Here is a 19,812-nt window from a genome sequence, read left to right as displayed (position 1 = left end):
ATTTTTAAGATACATGCTTATCCATCCATCCATTTATCTATCATCATATCTATTTATATGTGTCTTTGTCAGTCGGTCAGTTTGGTTCTTTATCTCAATTAATACTTTTTGCCCTTAACTAGGAGGGTAACACCTCTTCCTCTTGCAGTGTCACTCTACTGCCCTCTACTGGCAGTTCAACATCATGCCCAGCAAGGCAATGCAAACATGTTTAAAAGGTTCAGATTCATTTTTGTAGAGAGCAGTAAAGGGAGGGTTTGGAGTTGAGACACAATAAATGGATAACTTTTTCTGCATTAAGCAGCGCTATATTTTAAAGACATTTAAAAATATTTTATATTTATTCACATATGTATTTACCCTTTGCAGTACACCTCATCGTTTCATATGGGTCCAAGTTTCCATCTAGAATCATGCTTTTTTTTGGCTTAAAGTACTAGTTTATTTTTGTGTGTGTGAAGGTGATAAAGTTTCTCAGCTTTTCTTTGTCTGGAAAAAATGTTTATTTTTGACTTTGTGAAGACTTGTTTTTGCTTTCTTTTTTTTTCCTCTTTGAAAGATATTATGACGTTATCTCCCTAGCACTTTAAAAGTGTCTTCCTGTTGTATTTTGGCTTACCTGATTTCTTGTTTTTAAAATTTCTATTTAGAAATAAGTTCAAACACACAAAAAAATTTTAAAAATAATAGTGCTTTTATGTACCCTTCACCCAACTTCCACATAGTATTGTATCACTATAGTGCAGACGACAGATGACAGCGATTACACTGGTGCTCTATTATGTGGATGCTGTTCACATTTTCTCAGTTGTCTCACCTTCCTCCAAAATACTGTCATCAGTCGCAGTGCAACTTCACAGAGGACAACCTGGAGAAGCCTGGGGGGACTCTCCACCATCACTTCTGTGGGGTCCCTGGAACCTAAAGTCAGACTATGCTCTGGCTCTTGGGATTCACAACCTTGACCAGGAAAAGGCTGCTCCATGTGAAGTTGTCAAAGACCATGACAATGAAGGGCTGGTTGAAGTGAATGGTGCGAGGCCCAGAAGTTATGTTTCTGGTGACTACAGGAGGGGCAGTGGCCTTCACACCCTTCTCGTCCAGGTGCAGCCCGGCCTTATGGACCACCTGTTGGGATGGACCAAAGGTGGTGGTTGAGCACCTACTATGTGTTGTTGGGAGCTTCCCCTGCTTGTTGCTTGGGCTCCTCCCACCCTTGGTTTTATGGATGGTGAAGCTGAGGTTCAGAGGTCTGCACCCAGACTTCCTCCTTAGGAAGCAGGCAGGTAGAATCCACCACATGCAGGTTTAAGAGTCTCATGGCCCCAGCTGGACCTTCCTGGGCCCTGGGCTGGTAGAGGGAGCTTTCGCTCCCTTTTCACTCTGCTGGGTAAATACTGGGCGTCAGTTCGTGCACAGTGCTTGTGCTTACTCTGTATGGAAAAGGGTCATCTCTGCATTGTTGTGAACAAAATTAGAAGGAATTTTGAAACTGGCAAGATGCTTGAGAGGCTTGTATCAAAAGCCTCCAATGGTAAGGATTGGCTACTTTATGTAACCACGTCCCGTGGAGCAGGGACTCTGGCTGACTGCACAGCAAGAAATTGGGGGCCTGGGTGGCTCTGGGCATAGGTGCCTGGCTAGAAAGGTGCTGAACTGGGGTAGGAACCCTAGCTGTGTTCTGGGGAAATGAGATTTTGAGTGGAAGGGATCCTAGGTCACGTGTCAGGCTGCTGTTTACCAGCTCTCTGGCTTTGATGAGTTATCTGCCTGCCCTGAGCCAGAGAGCCCTCCTCCAAGATAATACCCAATGGTCAAGATCCGTGTGCTGGAGCGAAGGGACTGCTGCCAAATACCACCTTCTCCTGTTCCCGCTCTTGTTTGCCACCCTCAGGACTGTACGGTCCTACGGGGGTGGGGCCTGGCATAGTTTGGGGCACATTGTAGATGTTCAATGAATATTTGCTAAATGACTGTATGGATGAATGAATAATAGAGTAAAAAGCTGGTGAAGTCATGAATGTAATTGGGTAGAAGATTCAGTGTCATCTCGTTTGACAGTTTCCACTTTCCCAGATTCGTTTAGCAGGGGTCTGTGTTGGGCTTGCCACTATGCCTTTGTTTTGCACAGCCCCCCTCTGTGTGGCCTGGCGGAATGGGGGGACACCCAGGCTGTGGTCCTCCCTTGTCACTAGCTTCCTGTGTAACCTTGGGGACAGCACATTTTCTTGATGAGCCATTACGTAGTCTGTTGTAAAACTATGGGCGTGGACAAGACCTTGGGCTCTCAGCCTGGGGCCTACAGGCCTTTTTATAACTGGGCTCCATGTGACTTATAATTTGTATTGTTCATTTTTAGGAAAATAAAGGTAGACTCTGGAGACACGTACCTTTGACAACTTCAGCTGGGCCTCTTGGGTGATGCCTGAGAAATTGGCCTGGTTGCTGAACACTTCTCCAAAGCCCATGACCTTCAGGAGGGCTTCAAGGTCATAGGCTCCAGTGATGGAGACCTTGGGGATGTACAGGTCCACCTGGCTGTTCAGGGGGAAGCAGATGGGGTTAGACTTCCCAGGGCTGGGCCTGGCCAGTCAGATTTTCTGTAATCCCTGCAGACACTAGCTCCTAGCTAGACTTCTCTGGGGACATGGGTGGGGCCAGGGCCAGGGCCAGGGCCAGATCTGCCTCATCTGCCTCTCCCTCTACCACATAGGCAGCTTCCTCTTGTGCCTCTGAATTGCCAAGTCTTATTTTCTCGGCTCCTTCTTTGAGCTGATTCCACCCGGATACAGCTGGACCACTGGACAATGAAGAAAAGGGTCCCTAAAGAAGTCCTTGTGGTGTCCCTGCCAGAAGTGGAGGAGGAGAGAAGTATGGGAGCAGGGTCCTGGCCCCAGATGTGCCACCAATGCTGCGTGACCTAGCCAGAGCTTGTCCTCATCTGCACAGCCAGGCAGCACAGAGCACAGCTGCCCTCGTGGCCCCTCTGGGATTGATTCTGTGAGAATTCCATGATTTGGCTTGCAGTTCCCATTGGGTAGAACTGGTGGGGTTTCAAGAAAGTTAAGTGGTATCCTGCTGGGAATGGGATGCTAACTGTTTTTACCTATCAAGGTGCTAATTTCATTTAAATCTTCCTTTTCCTACCCTGCAAAGGGAGAGAAGATGCCTGAAACCCTGAGTCTGAGGGGCATCAGGTAAAGGACTGAGCCCCACAGCAGGCTGGGGAGGCAGGCGGCCTCACTGCACTGACCTCTGCGGCCCTGCAAGGCCTGGAGGCTCTGAGCAGCTAGCAGGAAGTTGGAGACGTCACTCAAGGGGACTGAGGGGGAGCCGCAGGTGAGCAGGGTGTGTAAATTCGCCTCTGGGCTGGGAGAGAGACAGCAGCAGAAAGGGAGGCGGCCCTATACCACACGCCTGGCGCACCTGCTTTACCTTCTGTTCCTCATCTAGTCCACACTTGCCCACACGACCCCACCGAGTCGGGTCCACGTCTTCAGTGTCCAGAGTGAGAGACTGAACTCCAGCGAGGCTGAGGGATTCCCCCAAGTGCCCCCACTGGGAACAGCAGGAATGTGAGAAAACCAGTGGCCTCAATGCCTCATCTCCTCATCCCTGGAGAGCAGCCCACATGACACAGTGCTATGGGTGGGTGAGTGGCGGCAGGACAAGGGGACAGAGAGGAAGGAGAGAACATGTGAGCTCTGTGAGTGGGGCACAGAGGCTTCCTGTGGGAGGAGGGTATAAGCTGGGCCTGAGGGTGCTGGCTTGGTGCCCTGGGGAGTGTGGCAGGGGTGGGGTTGCTGAGAGGGGAGGCTGAGGGACTGAAGAGTCTGTCTGCTGGGACTGGGCAAGCCCTGTTTGGATGGGGAAGAGAATTATTCATGCCCAGTCACATATGAGGCGGGAACAAAAAAAACCCCAGAATTCTCTTCTGGAGGACAAGCCCCTTGTAGTACAGGCTTCCGCCACTAGGTGAGTCTTCTAGGACCCCATCTGTATCAGTATACTAGCTGGTGTTGTTGTGAGAGGCTGCGTTTGGCTTCAGTGAAAAAAAATTTTAAGACTCTTTCAGTGCCTTTGCCCATTTCAAGATGGGTGATTTATGAGCACATCTGCCCACACTGCACTGAGTGTTTCAGTGATTTTTGACCAAAAATGGCATGACTCCTTTGCCTCACCCTCCCTCCTATTCACCCTATCTCTCCCCGCCAAGTGATGTTGTGCCATTGATGAATTGTAAGTTAAAGTAGTTTAGCTGAGAGATTATTTTGGCATCAAGAAAGATTGTCCACCTCATTTGCAATATATCAGGACCCAGAACTTGTTAGAATCACGGCGCATCATCAGCACCTGGTGGCAGTTTCCCTTGGTGGCGGGTGAGGTGGGGGTGGGGCAGTCAAAAAGGTAAAGAGCTGGCAAATGGGTCCCTGCCTGCCACGGACGCTCGCCAGTCTCTTTCTCCTTATTCATTTATTACCAACTTTTTTTTAACCTACTTTCCTGATTTTTTTAAACTTATTGATTGATTGATTGAAGAACAGTTAGATCCCATGGTGGATATTATGGTCATTTCCATTATATCTTTAAATCAGGGTTGTCAAACTCAGTTTCACTGGGGGCCACATCAGCGTCGTGGTAGCCTTCAAAGGGCTGAATGTGTATACATGTAACAACTCCCTAACAGTTAAGTGGGAGCTTGGTGATGTTGCCGGTAGAAACAAGGTGTCAGACCAGATAAAACAAGGCGCAGGGCTGGATTCAGCCCGGGGGCCTTGTGTTTGCCACCTGAGCTTTCAATGGAATGTCTCGGGTGTCTTTAGCAGTGCTTGGCTTTAGGTAAAGGAGAGAATAAAGTGGATGAATATTAGTCTGGGTGATCGGTGAACTCTGTCTAAGAAAATGACGCAAAAATGTGATAACACAGAGGGCTGCCATTAACCTCCCAGGGACCTCCCTTTTTGGAATGCCCCAAAGTATCTCCGTGTCAATCAACAGATAAATAAATGAGTGTGACTTCTAGGTCAGAGGACTTCTCGGTCAGGGATCCTCATGGCCTTTGGAGACTAGCCGACAGGAAAAGAAAGAGCCTGGGTGAGTCTGGGGCAAGAGGGCACCCAGGTGCACCCCTGCCCACCCACCCCACTCTCTGGGAGCACATCCGTCTCAGAGGCGCGCATGGCCGGCTGGGAGGCTCACCCACTGGTCAGGGCGTCGGACCACCTCTGAATGGTGTCCCGGCTCAGCGCGTTGATGACGGTGTCTATCTTCCCTTTCTCTGGAAGGATGAAGAACACGGTCTCGTTGCCCATGTAGTCCAGCTGCACCAGCTGGCACGGGAGCACTGAGTCATTCAGGTACTTGATCTTGCTTGATTGGAACATCATGGGCACCTTCACCAGGGTCGACTCGTCCACGTAGAAGTTCTCCTCCCTGGTACTCTCCAGGTGGAAGGGGTGCGCCCATATGCCTGGGAAGAGGTGGGAGTGGGAGGGCAGGAGACAGCAGTGAGTGCAGGAGCTTGGGGGCAGCTGAGCACCAGGGGTAACTGCTAAGCAAGGCACGGAGCAGCCTCCCTCTGTGCACTCGAGTTTGCTGGTAAAGGGGAACTCCATTTTAGGGGTTTGAGGCCTTTTCCATCTTCTACCCTTGTGATGAATTTAGAATTAACCTGTTTCTGAGATTGACCCCTAAAGAATGAAGGAGGGTGTGGATGAGAGAATGCTGGCCCTAGGATTTGGAGGTTCAGTAAATGAGATTCAGTAAATCAGACTCTGCCTTGTCGCCCCCACCTGAGTGGATCCTGGACTGAAGGGGTGTGGAAGAGGTGTTGGATCTCAGGCTGAAAAGTCAAGGTCAGGGGCAGGGGGAGGTTTAGAGGAATGGACCATCCATCTCATCCCCACCCCTTGACGTCTGTCCTGACCACCAAAGCCCAGCAGATGGCCTGGCTGCCTCATCGACTATACCCACTCTCCTGCAGGAGGCTCCTGACCTCCCTTGTGGCCCAGAGGGCTACATCACCTTCCTGGAGCAGAGTCAGGGTGAGAAGATCCCTTCAAGGCCAGCCCCAACCCCTCTGTAAGGGCTAGTAATGGAGACAACAGGGAGAGGCTAGAGGCTGCATGGAAAGGAGCTACCGAAGCGGAGCCTGGAGACCCCGGAGCTAATACTGGTCCCTCCCTAACAACTGAGTGTGAACTCATGGTCTGACTGTCTCACAGCAAGTGAGAGAACTTGATGATTCTCAAAGTATCCTCCAAAGGAAGTCTGGGTCCTCAGAATGGAAGAGGCTGGTGTTCTGTGACTAACTTGTCCAATTCACAGCAAAAAGAATGTGCGTTGAATATTTTTTAGTGCTAGGTTTTCATCCTTGTAAGTATACTGTTTGCTTTTTTACTGCATATTTCTTTTCTAGAAGCAAGCATTCCATATCCAGTTTGGCACGAAACAACATACCAAATGGGGTCTAAGGTCCACTTTAAGGGATTTCTTCTTGGAAGTGTTTAGGCCAGGAGAACTCGTGGTAGAGCAACTTAAAAACTTATGGGGAAAATCAGAGAAGCAAGGATGAGTCCCCTGGAGAGTCTTTTAACAATGTTTTTAATTGTTCTCCAAAAAAGAGCTGTGAGGATAGCTCACTAAGGAAGGAGCACGCCAGGGACACATGACATGTGCTAAGACCAGTGGTGGCGGCAGCACCGTTCTTCATGTCCATTCTCCTGGCTTGCTGGGAATGTCTCGGGGTCTCCCCCAGCTTAAACGGGGCTCGCCAGTTAGTTCTACTGCATCACAGAAAACCTGTGCTCAATAAGGTAGCCCGCACCTGTCAGCGTCCTGGCTTGCATCAAAGCCTCTCTCATTTTATTAACAGGAACCATTGTTTCCCATCAGCTCAGCCCTGCGGTGGCAGCGGGAACCCAGAGGAACTGTGAGAGAGAAGCCCCCGCCAAGTGGGCTGTGCTGTGTCAGCACCTGTCCCGCCAGCCCCCCTGAGGCTCCCCTCAGGCTCAGGAGGGCCCTCCCTGCACTTGGGTTTGCTGGGCTTCTCGCCTGGGGCTGCGTGGCCAGAACCTCAGTGCAACCACTGTTGAGCCCTTTCCAAGTGCCAAATATTATGGAGAGGCACTGGGGCCACCACAGAGGCACGGATGCGTGCACAAGACTGCAAGTCTAGTGGGAGAGATGGCCTGTGGGGTGCGTGGAAGCACCAGTAACATTTCCAGGCAGGCGTTTCCAGTCTCTTTGGACCTCCCGCTGTCAGCTGTAAAGAATGCTGCCTTTTGTATGGAACTGCAAAGACCCTAAGTAGTCAAAGCAATCTTTTGTTTTTAAGATTTTACTTATTTTTAGAGAGAGAGGAAGGGAGGGAGAAAGAGAGGGAGAGAAACATTAATGTGAGAGAGAAACATCAATTGATTGCCTCTTGTGTGTGACCAGAGGGGAGACTGAACCCATGACCCAGGAATCAAACTGGAAACCTTTCGTTTTGCTGGACAGCGCCCAACCAACTGAGCCTCACCAGTCAGTGCAGCCAAAGCAAACTTCAAAAAGAAGAACAAAGTTGGATGCATAACACAGCCTGGTTTCAAACTATATTATAAAGCTATAGTAATCAAAACAGTATGGCACTGGCGTAAGAATAGACATGTAGACCAATGGAACAGAGTTGAAAGCATAGAAATAAACCCTCACGTATATGGTCACCTAATATTTGACAAAGGGAGCCCAGAATACTCAGAAAGATAGTCTCTCCAATAACTAGTGCTGGGAAGACTAGATGTTCACATGCCAGAAAATGAAACTGGACACCTGTTTCACACCACTCACAAAAATCAACTCAAAATGGATCAAAAACTTAAGACCTGAAACCATAAAACTCCTAGAAGAAAACATAGGAAAAAAGAAACTTCCTGACATTGGTTTTGGCGTTGGTTTTTAAGATGTGATACCAAAAGCACAAGCAACAAAAGAAAGATAAAGAAGTGGGACCACATCAAACTAAAAAGCCTCTGCACAGCAAAAGGTACGATCAACAAAATGAAGAGGCAGCCTGCAGAAAGGAGGAAAATATTTGCAACCCATATATTGGATGCGGGGTTAATATCCGGATTATATAAAGGTGTCATGCTATGCGACAGAAAAAAAAAATCCCTCAAAGTGGGTAGGGGGCTTGAATAGATATTTTTCCAAAGAAAATATAAAAATGTCCAATGAGTACTTGAAAAGGTGTTGGACGTTGCTTATCACTAGGTGAATGCAAGTCAAGACCACGGTGAGATGCCACCTCACACCATTAGCACAGCCGTCACATAAGATGAGCCAAGACCTGGTGAGAGTATGAAGAAGATGCAACCCTGTGCCCTGTGGGCGGGAATGTAAATTAACACAGCCATCGTGGGAAACAGCACGGAGTTTCCTCGGAAATTAAAAATGGAGCTGCCGTATGATCCAGCAGTTCCTCGTCTGGGGACACATCTGAAGATGATGAAATCACTGTCTCCAAGGGACACCCCCACTCCTGTGTTCACCGCGGCCGATTCCCAGCAGCCAAGACATGGAAACAACCTAAGGGTTTATCAGCAGGTGAGTGGATAAAGAAAATCTGCTATGTGTACACAATGGAATATTATCCAGCCATAAAAAGAAGGGAATCCTGGCACTTGAGACACTATGGATGAAACTCGAGGGCATTAGGTTAAGTGAATTAAGTCGGACAGAGAAAGACAAACACTGTGTGACCTCACATGCACGTATGTGCAATCTCAAAATTTAGAACTCGCAGAAACGGAGAGTAGAACGGTTTCAGGGCGGCGGGCTGGGGGGTGGTGCAGGTGGCCGAGGGGAGCAGACTTCGGTTACGAGACGAGTAAGTTCTGGGGATCTAACGTGCGGCGTGGCGACTAGTCAGCAGCGCTGGACTGTGTACTTGAACGTCACCGAGAAAGAAGGTCTTACGCATTCTCAACACACAGCACACACACACACACAAAGGTAACTGTGGGAGGCGACGGATGTGTTAAGTAGCCATATTCTGGTAGTCATCTCACAATATGTTACATGTATCCAGTCATCATGCTCTGTGCGTGTGTGCGTGTGTATATATGTGCATACCTTGAACTTACACAATGTTATAAGTCAACTATGTCTCAGTGAAGCTGGGGATGAAATGAGTGCTGTCATTGCCAGTCAGTCTGTCACCCTCGTCACTCTGCCAGGAGGGAGGCCTCTGCCCGGAGGGTCCCAGACCGGGGCTGGAGGATGAGCAGAGACCCTGGAGGCAGGAGGAGGGCTTCCTGTGGTGCCGAGACCACCCAGGGCCAGAGAGCTGGGGGTGGGAGGGGGCTGAGTTGACTAATGGGAGGCCTGCATGAGAGCCCGGGAGGGGAGAGAAGGGCACATGAGGAGGCCACTGGGGATCATGATTTGGGTGATCGTTAGTGTTGGTGACAGACACATGTTAAGTATTGTAATTACTTGTTTTTCTCTGTTTCACCTGCACTTATTTGACTATGACTGCTTAACTGAAAGTTACCTATGTGGGTCCAAGGGGTTACAAGTTCTAACAAGAAGATTGTTAAAATGAGGTGTGGGAAAACTTCAGAGGGTGTACATGAGGAGCAAGGATTTGCCTGAGGAAATCAGGGGAAGCTTCATGGAGGAGGTGACTTTTGAGCCAAGACTTGGGAAGAAGTTTTAGGTAGTTGAATAATTTGAGGGAGGGCTCAGGGGACCAAAAGGGCATGGGCTTGTGGCAGGAAGAATGGTCCCCCAAAGATGTCCATGTACTAATCCCTGGAACCTGTGAGTATGTTAGGTTGTGTATAGCAAGAGGAATTAAAGCTGTTAATCAAGCAACATTGATGAGAGGAGATTATTCTGGATTATCGAGGGGGGGCCCAATGTAATCACAGGGGACCTTAAAAATCGCAGAGGGAGACAAGAAGGTCAGAGTCAGAAAGGAGATGTGGTGACAAGCAGATGCAGGGCTGACGCCCTGGCTGTGAAGAGAGACAGGGCCATGAACCAAGTACAGCTGACATCTAGAAGCTGGAAGAGGCAAGGGACAAATTCTCTCCTTGTCTCTTAGACCTCCACAAGGGATTAACACTGTGACTTTAACCCAGTGTGGCTGTTTGTGGACTTCTGACCTTTGGAATTGTATTACAGTAAATTTGCATTGTTTTAAGCCACCAAAATTACAATAAAGTGTTCCAGCAGCAATAGGGAACTCACACAGGCTTCTACGGGGACGGCCATGCTCAGGGACAGCCATGCTCAAGGACACAAAAGGAATTTGGTGTGGGTGGACATTGTGCGTGCGTGTGTGTGTGTGTGTGTGTGTGTGTGGTGAAAATGTTGACACAAGGCTGCAGAGGACAGAGAAGCAGGTGACTCTGGGTCAGGGTCTCTCAGCCTTGAGACTATATCCTTTTGGGGGCAGATATCACTGTGGGGGCTGGCTTTGTGCCTTTTAGGGTGTTCAGCACCCCTGGCTTCTACCCAATAGATGCCACTCCAGTAGATGCCAGTAGCACACCCCACCGTCCCTGCCCCACCCCACCCCTAGTCCCGACACCCGCAAATATCTCTAGACATTGCCAAGTATCCCTGAGGGTGGATGGGGATTGAGAACTAAGGAGTTCAGTTTTTTTTCCCTTAAGGATAATATATCTACAAATTGTCTCATTGTTGCAATGATTAGGAGAGGGGGCCTTGTTAAAAGTACCAATTCTAGGACTTCCCGGGGAGGTTTTGCTCTAGTAGGTCTGGTGTGGGGTCTGGAATCTACACTTTTAATAAGTCTCTCTGGTGATATTTATGTCAGGTGCTTTGGAAAACCTGTTCCAAATGGGAGGACTGAAGTTTGGCAAGGGCGGAGCCTGGTCAGAGCTGGCTGCGAGCACTTGGGAAATGCGCATGTGACCATTTGGGGGCAATCTGAGGGTTCCCGAGGTCTGTCTGGTTCCTGTCCCCCGCGCAGTGCCTGACTCACAGCGGGGACTGAGCCCACGTTTGTAGAGTATGAGGCAGCTAGACGGTTCATGGCTACATGTTGGGACCTCAGACCAGCCTGTAAGAGTTTGGGTAAGCCACTCAACTTTTCTGGTTGTCATTTGGTCTTTTGTAACATTATATAATTCCCGCTTCCTAGTAGGCTTATGGTGAAGATGGAGACTCACAGACTGCATGTGCATTGTAAAACAGAAGGCTTTGCGCAAGAGTGTGCTCTGGGTTTCGGTAGCTATTACCACTCTTGGCGATGGTGGATGGGGTCTTGTCAGAATGGAATGTGTAGGGTTACCTTTGAAGAAGATGTAGTTGACCAGGATGAGCGTGGCTGGGCTATCCCACTCCGAGAACAAGTCCACAGTTTTCTCTTGTGTCTTATTCTTGATATACTCATTGATTTGCTTACTGGCTCTGGCCCAGTCCTGGTCTATAGCCAAGGTGTCCAACTCATAATAAAGCTTGGCGTCTGCTGAGAATGACTCTAGAAGCTCTAGGCTCTGGTTGAGGAAAAAGGCATTGCCCATGGTGGTGTCCAACTCCTTGAGGAGGTGATGTAGGTACTGGAAGTTCTGGTGGATCTTAGCTTCAGGCATCTCAGTTAGATTGAAGCCCAGGCCTTGGAGAAGCTGGGCCCTTGTGGAGCCGCAGGCACCCAGAGAAAGCATAGCCAAGGACATGGAGATGCTCACGGGAGAGATGAAGATGTTCTCGCCAGGAGCTGAGGCCACTAGGTGCTTATACAGGTCAAAGGCAAAGTCAACATTGTTTGGAGCTAGGTTCCGGTGTTGGCTTCCGATGCTCATGTCAGTATTTGGGTCCTTAGCCTGGACAGTCCAGAGGCCACTGGTGGACAGCCACAGGAGATAAGCACACAGGGAGAGCAGCATGGTTCAGGATGGCTCGGCCCTGCACAATCAGAAATGCTCATTAGATGATGCAGGGCACCCACGGCACTGGGGTGTGGTGGAGCACTGGGCAGAGGTCCCCGTCCAATCCCCAGTTTCTTCTTCCACATTGACCTTTGTGACCTGGGGCCAGTGGAGACTCTGGGCCTCAGCTTTCTCATCTGAAAGTAGAGATTACACCTGCTAGGATTTATCAGGTATCTGTCAGGTGCCCAACATTGATCTACATGTTTTGCCTATATTTTCTCATCTACCCCCCAAACAAACTAATAAAATAGATAATTATTCTGATTTTAGATAGCCAGAAACATAGGCCCAGAAAGCTTAACATCAACCCTATCAATATATTCTAAGTATTGGGGGAAAAAAAACCACTGTCAACCAAAATTCTATGTGTGGCAAAACTGTCCTTCAAAAAACAAGGGAGAAATGAAGACATTCCAGGTAAACAAAAAGACAGTTCATTACCACTAGGCCTCCTGGCAAGAAATGCCGAAGGGAGTCCTTCTGATTGAAATGAAAGGACACTAGAGAGTGAACAGAACCTTTATAAAGAAATAAAGGTCTCTGGTAAAGGTAAATATATGAGCAACTGTAAAAACTAGTATTATTGTAATTTTGGTTTGTAACTCCACTTTTATTTTCTATATGATTTTAAAGACCAAAGCATAAACAGCAATTATTAATTTATGTTTTCAGATGTACAGTTAATAAAGATGTAATTTTTTGACTTAAATGATGTGGGGGATGAAGCTATATAGGAATAGAGTTTTTATATGAGAGTGTTATAACTTAAGGATGTTAAATGTCATTTCTTTAGTAATCATAAAGAAAATATAGAATATACACAAAAGGAAGTGAGAAGGGAATTAAAACGTTTCACTGTAAAAATATCAACTATAACCCAAAATAAGACAGTAGTAATGCAGGAAATGAGGGGGAATGCTATAAGGTATACAGAAAACAAATAGGAAAATGGCAAAAGTATGTTCTCCTTATTAGTAATTATTTTTAGTGTAAATGGACAAAATTTTCTAATCAAAAGACAAATTAGCAGAATGGGTTTAAAAAGGATGATCCAACTATATGCTGACTCCAAGAGACAAATTTTTTATCCAAAGACAAAAATATTAAAATGAAAGATTGGAAAAAAGTATCCCATGCAAATATTCATCAAAAGAGAGTGGTGGTAAGGTACCAGAAGGAAGGAAACAATAAATATTAGACCACAGAAAAATAGAGAATAGAAAAACTAGAGAAAAATTAATGAAACTAAAAATATATCTAACCAATAAGTTAATATAGTCATATATAATAATAATCTACAAGAAGATTAACAAAATCAAGAACTTTTTAGGTAGACTGAGTAAGAAAGAAAAAGGGAAGTCTCAGTTACTAAAATCAGAAATGAAAGTAGGGATATTACTATTAATTCTATAGAAATAAAAAGAATTAGAACATTATGGAAAAATTACACATCAAAAATTGGATTATCTAGATGAAATGGAAACAATTCTAGAAACATAAAACATACCAAGACTGAATCACAACGAATTAGAAAGTCTGAATAGACCTAAAGGAGTTAGAAAATGGAATCAGGAATTGAAAACCACCCAACAGGAAAAGGCTGGGACCACATAGCATCATTGCCGAATTCTACCAAACACTTAAAGAACGCACGCGGATTCTCTTGAAACTTTTTTTAAAAATTGAAGAGGTGGGAATACTTTCTAATTCATTAATTGCCCTGATACCAAAGCCAGATAAAGACATTATAAGAAAACCATTATAAGAAAGCCATCATAAGAAAACTACAAAATCTTCAACAAAATACTAGCCAGTAGAATTCAGCAGCACAGTAAAAGGATTACACATCATGACCAAGTGGTGTGTAATCCTGGAATGCAGATAGATCCACGCACAAAAGTCAGTGTGATGTAATTACACTGTCAGAATGAAGAAAAAAACCACACGGTAAAAACATTCAGCAAACTAGGAATAGCAGGAAACTGCCTCCACATAACAGACACCATATGGGAAAAGCCCACATCTAACATTACACTCAATGGCGAAAGATTGAAAGCTTTCCGTGTAAGATTTGGAACAAGACAGGATGCCTGCTTTTGCCTTTTCTATGTAACATAGTTCTGGAAGCTTTAGAGCAGTTAGGCAAGCAAAAGAAATGAAAGGCATGCAAATTTTAAACGAAGAAGTAAAATTACCTGTGTTTACCATACTAGGTAATCTTACATGCAGAAAACCCTAAAGATTCCACAAAACACCTGATAGAATAAATAAATTCAGCAAAGTAGCAGGATACAAAATCAACACATAAAGATCAGTTCTGTTCCTATATGCTAACAATGAGCAATCTTAAAAGAAGATCAAGAAAATTTCACTCACAACAGTGTCAAAAAGAGTAAAATACTTAGGAGTTAACATAGCTCAGGAGATGAAAGACAAATATGAAAAGTAAACAAAATTGCTGAAAGAAATTGAAGATATAAATAAGTGGAAAGGCATCCTGTGTTCATGGATTAGAGGACTTAATATCTTTAAGATGTCAATGCTACCTGAGGAGATCTGCAGATTCAATGCAATCCTTATCAAAATTCCAGTGAGGTATTTTGAAGACACAGAAAAATCCACCCTAATATTCCTGCAGTGTCTCAAGGGACTTTGAGTAATGAAAATAGTCTAGACAGAAGAACAAAGTTGGAGGTTCAAACTTTCTGTTTCCAAATTTACTATAAAGCTACAATAATCGGAGCAGTGTGATACCGGCATAAGGCAGACATATGGAGACCCATAGGATAGAATAAAAAGGCCAGAAATAGACCCTGGTATGTATCGTCAAATGATTTTCGACAAGGGTACCAAGACCGTTCAACAAGGAAAGGACTTTTCAACAAATGGTGTTGGAAAACTGGATATCTACATGCCAAACAATGAAGCTGGACCCTTAGACTTTATCCCATAATATAAAAATTAACCCCAAATGAATCAAAGACTAAAGGTAAAACTCAGAAGAAAACCCAACAGAAAAGCTTGATGATATTGGAATTGGCAGTGATTTCTTGGATATGATACCAAAGATATAAGCAACAAAAGAAGAATGGAATAAACTGAACTCCATCAAAATAAAAAATGTTTGTTCATTAAAGGATACTATCAAAAGAGTAAAAAGATAACCCACAGAATGAGAGAAAATATTTACAAGTCACATACTGATAAAGGATTAATATCTGAAGATAAAAAGAACTAAAATCTCAAGTACAAAACTACAAGAAAGACCCAACTCAATTCAGAAAATGGGCAAAGAACTTGAATAGACATTTCTTCATAGAAGATATACAAATGGCAATAAGCACAAGACCTACAACCAAGATTGCTCTATCCAGCAAAGCTTTCTTTTAGAATGGAAGGGCAGATAAAGTGCTTCTCAGATAAGATCAAATTCAAGGAGTTCATCATCACCAAGCCCTTGTTATATGAAATGTTAAAGGGACTTATCTAAGAAAAAGAAGAGAAAAAATATGAACAGTGAAAGGACAGCAAACTCACAGTTATTAACAACCACACCTAAAACAAAAGCAATCTAACAGGATAGCTAGATCAGGAGCAGAACCATAGAAATGAAGATCACATGGAAGGTTAGCAACAGGAGAGTGGGAGGAGGAGAAGGGGGGAGAAGGTACAGAGAATAAGTAGCATAGACAGTAGGTAGAAAATAGATAGGGGGAGGGCAAGAACAGTAGGGGAAATATAGAATCTAAAGAACTTGAGACACGTGGTCATAAACTAAAGGAGGGGAATGGTGGGGGAGGGGGTGTGCAGGGTGGAGGGGAATGAAGGGGGGAATGGAACAACTGTAATGGCATAATCAATAAAATAAAATAAAAATAAATGTCATGGAAAAGTTGCTCAACATCAGTCATCATTAGGAAAATGCCAGTGAAGACCACAGTGAGATACCATTCATACCTGTTAAGATGGCCATTATAAAAAGCCCAAACACAACTGAACAAAAATTAAGTGTTGGCCTGGATAAAATGAAAACCTTGTGCATTGCCGTGGGGAGGTTAAGTGGTGCAGTTGTGGGGAAAAGGGTACGGCAGTTCTTCACATAATCAGAATTATTCGATCCAACAATTTTACTTCTGAGTATATGCAGAAAAGAATTGGAAGCAGGGACTCAAACAGATATTTGTATGCACCAATATTCGTAGCTGCATTATAGCCAAAAAGTGGAAATAACCCCAAATCCATTGAGATGAATGGATGAACAAAACGTGGTTGTATAAGGAAAACAATTCCGTGTCTTTCCTTTACTCTCTCCCTACTACCACACTTCACTCCTGACACCACATGTGCGGGTTTCCACACATCGGCCAATTCCCTGACAGCAGCTAGGTGTGCTACCATTTAACTCGGTCATGACACTATCTACCTGGAGATAGAGGCCAGTTCAGAGGCCAATGTCAAGTCCCAGACTGCCACCTGTACTTCTGACTGACTATAAATCAGAGTTCCCATGATCCCCTTGTTGGGTTCAATAATTTTCCAGAGTGGCTCACAGAAGACAGGGAAACACTTTGCTTTTGTTTACCAGTCCATTATAAAGGGTGTAATAAAGAACAGGAAAAATCAATCAGATGAAGAGATTAATAATAGGGTGAGGTCCAGAAGGGTCCCAAGCACAGGAGCTCCTGTTCCTATGGAGATGGGGTGCACCACCCCCTCAGCATGTATGTGTGTTCACTAACCTAGAAGTTCTCCGAACCCCACACTTCAGGGATTTGTATGGAGGCTTCCTCACATAGGCAGGATGGATGACTAACCCAGTCTCCAGCTCAGGACGATGAAGGATGGGACCACAAGTTCCCGGCTTCTAACCACGGGCTGATCTTTCCAGTGACGAGCTCCCATCCTGAAGTCACCCTGGGGCCCACCAAAAGTGACCATACTCGCACAGGAGGCACCGCTATCACTCACGAAGTTCCAACGGATTTAGGAGCTCTGGTCAAAGACCAAATGTTAGAACGAAAGGCGTGCCGAGTGCTCATATCATTACAAGGGTTTTAGGAGCTCTGTGCCAGGAACTGGAGACAGAAGCCGTATTTATTTTTCTGTTATTTCACAGTGTTATAGATATATGATGTAGTATTACTCAACCTTAAAAAGGAAGGGAATTCTGACATACTACAATGTTGATGAACCTTGAAGACATTGTGCTAATGAAGACATCAGCAGTCACCCCTTACCTGGGCTCCTTGCCTCCTGCTCAGCTCCCTCCAACCCTTTCTTCCCCTTGAAGCCAGAGGCATCTTCTAAAACTTAAGCTGATTGGCAGACTCCTGCTGAAAAGCTCTGTTACTCCCAGCCAGGGTGGATGTTCACTAAGGTGGCCCAGGGGGGAGGGGATGGGGTGGGGCTCCGTACCTCCTCCCTGGTGACAGCTCCCAGCCTCCAGTGTGGCCGCTCAAATTCTCAACCACAGCATGCTGTCTGGCTACCTCTTGTTTTTATTTTTCCAGAACACACCAGACTTTTATCCCTCTGCTGGGGTCAGGGCAGGGTAGGTCATTTGGGTTCCCCATTACATGTGGACCCAGCTCTGACCTGGGAGCAGTCCCCTCTTGCCCCATGTGGCTTCACTGTGTAGGTACATCTTCTCCCTTGTCTGGCTCCCTCTTGCCCTTTGTTATGCAGATCATGGGTCACCTCCTCCAAGGAGCCCTTCCTCGGTGCTTGTCTCTGTCACTGCTTCTGTCACACTGAGTGAAGTCTTTGCCTTAGCCCCGGTCACCTTTGTACCTGTCTTTGAGCCCCTCTTGGGCAAGGACCCCTGCAATTCACATCCTGGCGTGGGGCAGGCTTGTGGCGGGCCTGCCCGGAATACAACTCTTCCTGCTTCCTTTTCCTTCCGGCTGTCTTAGGGCTCGCACTTCATCCCCTCTGTGTTACTCCTCCAAGTGGGGATTGGAACACCACAAGGTGGTTGTGAGTATCATAACCTGCATATCGGGTTATGTTGTTCGTGTTTTCTTATGTGACCTCAATCAGCGTCATCCTGGGCCCATTGTACAGGTGAGAAAACAGGCCCAGGGAGTTAGAGCGGGAATTCTAAGCTGTGTGGTCTGCCTTTCTCTAGTCTGCAAAAAGCAAAATGGTGAGTGAAACAGCTCTCCGAAAGTACAGACTATCAGTATGATTCATGAATTTCATTTCAAGTACCACCTCGTTGCTCATTTTGAAGCTACGTACGTAGTAAACACCCACTGTGCTCTTGATTTGTACAGACGCCCTGTGGGCCAGGCACAGTCCTGGGTGCTCTGCCCTGAAACCTCGTAACATGAGGTGTAAAGCAGGTAGTTCTGTTTCACCTGCAGTATCTTTGCCCCAGGTCATGGAGCCAGGGGGTGTGTGCTACTCTAGAATGCACAGCATGCTCTCTGCCAGCTGGGCGCCCTCTTCCACCGACCCTGCGTTCCCCCGCAGGGCCCTGCCCATGCCAGCTCTTTGACTTTGCTCTGGGGTTGTTAGGCCGTTTGGCTTAGGAGTGTCAGTCATGAGATAGATGGGAATGGCTCTTGGCTCATGGTCAACCCTGCAGGGCAGGAGGCCAGGGGAAATCAAACCTCCTGTGGGCAGACACGCAGACTCTGGAAGCCTGCCCCAGGGTTGCCTCCTTGCCCTGCTGGCTGTTCTGTTCCACACCCTAATTAAAAAACCAAATGAGCAAGTTGCAGTCCTCGTGTTCTGGAGGACAGAATATCCCCAGGTGGTACTCACGGTCTGCAGAGAGCTCAGGCTGCACCCGCTGGCTGAGTCCTGCTGCCCTGAGTCCTGTATGTGCACAGTAAGCCTGTGAGGCAGCTGCTGCTAAATCTTGTTTGCCAGCTTCCTTGCTGGTTAATGGTTAGAGGGGGGCCAGTGGCCTTCATCACCACTGGTAGTCCCCGCCCCCCAGCCATTAACCAACAGGAGGCTTTTCTAGGAAGTTTGAGTATACACAGCAATGCCCCAAATTAAGTTCAATTCCCTAAAGTTTTATTTTTTTAATACCAAAATGTTGCATCAATATTTGTGCAGCTGACACAGAAAGTACAGGCGTTTTTAATTAGCATGATGCGTGACACCTGTGAAGAACCAGGTGCTCAGCTGGGGCTGGGGCTGGGGCTGGGGCTGGGGCTGGCATGGTCTTGCCTTCAAGGGACCTCAGTCTGGTAAGAGAGACAAAGGTGGAGTAAACGTAGCCAGGTGCTTCCCATGGCTCATCTCATTTAATTTCCACAACGACTATGAGTGGATACTGTTACCACTTTTCTTTAGATGGGGAAACTGAGGCCCTTGGAGATTATGTGAGCTGCCCTTGAGATTCAAATCCAAGACCATGCAACTCTAAAATCTAGCACCTTCCCTCTGCCCCACATTTTGATTCATTGGTTCTCTTTTGATTGCAGTGACAGAGACCGAACACAAACTGCTTTAAAGCAAGAAAAGAGTATTTATTGGGTCTTATTTCCATGAGAGTTCTATAAGCTGGAAAGGGTTTCAGGCCTGGTTGGATCCAGGGGTCCCCAAGTTGATCATCAGATTTCCCTGTCTCTTTAAAAAATTCTTTTTTCATCTATACTTTCTTCTGCTTTCCTCTATCTCTGCAGTGGGGACAAAGGTGGCTTTTTCAGCTCTGGGTTATTTAGTTCTAACTAGGTATTTGATATCCAAAGAAAAGAGACTCACTTTTTTCTCAGTATTCGTATCAGTTCACAGAAGGACTTTGAGCGTGGTTTTCCTTCCTTAAACTGGTCACAGGTGCAGTGTAGGGCATTTGAATGTGCCCAGTAAGGGCCCAGTGACCCCTGCTAGGTTGGCAGTGTTGTTTCCTTCC

General features: G+C 46.2%; 1 protein-coding gene across 1 annotated transcript; it reads right to left on the bottom strand.

Moving 5' to 3' along the window:
* Nucleotides 1-672: 672 nt before the first annotated feature.
* On the bottom strand, nucleotides 673-18,839 carry SERPINA6 (serpin family A member 6). Its single transcript, XM_037130328.2, has 5 exons — nucleotides 18,714-18,839; nucleotides 11,306-11,919; nucleotides 5,200-5,470; nucleotides 2,391-2,538; nucleotides 673-1,128 (listed from the first exon to the last, which is right to left on the bottom strand). The coding sequence occupies exons 2-5, from the start codon at nucleotides 11,898-11,900 to the stop codon at nucleotides 928-930; spliced, it is 1,215 nt and encodes a 404-aa protein (XP_036986223.2). The 5' UTR covers nucleotides 11,901-11,919; nucleotides 18,714-18,839; the 3' UTR covers nucleotides 673-927.
* Between the last annotated feature and the right edge of the window lie 973 nt (nucleotides 18,840-19,812).

The sequence above is a fragment of the Artibeus jamaicensis genome, unplaced genomic scaffold, assembly GCF_021234435.1.
Source record: "Artibeus jamaicensis isolate MK-2021 breed Jamaican fruit bat unplaced genomic scaffold, CSHL_Jam_final contig_444, whole genome shotgun sequence".
Lineage (NCBI taxonomy): Eukaryota > Metazoa > Chordata > Mammalia > Chiroptera > Phyllostomidae > Artibeus > Artibeus jamaicensis.
The sequence above is the reverse complement of the archived record's forward strand: the minus strand, read 5'-3'. Positions and strand labels throughout refer to the sequence as shown.

What these genes read in the sequence shown, in the direction of transcription:
- SERPINA6 (XM_037130328.2), bottom strand. Translation starts at nt 11,900, where the DNA reads ATGCTGCTCTCCCTGTGTGCTTATCTCCTGTGGCTGTCCACCAGTGGC. An exon ending in CAACTACATCTTCTTCAAAG is followed by an intron (nt 5,471 to 11,305) that starts GTAACCCTACAC and finishes ACCTCTTCCCAG; the next exon opens with GCATATGGGCGCACCCCTTC. An exon ending in CCCAGCTGAAGTTGTCAAAG is followed by an intron (nt 1,129 to 2,390) that starts GTACGTGTCTCC and finishes CCATCCCAACAG; the next exon opens with GTGGTCCATAAGGCCGGGCT.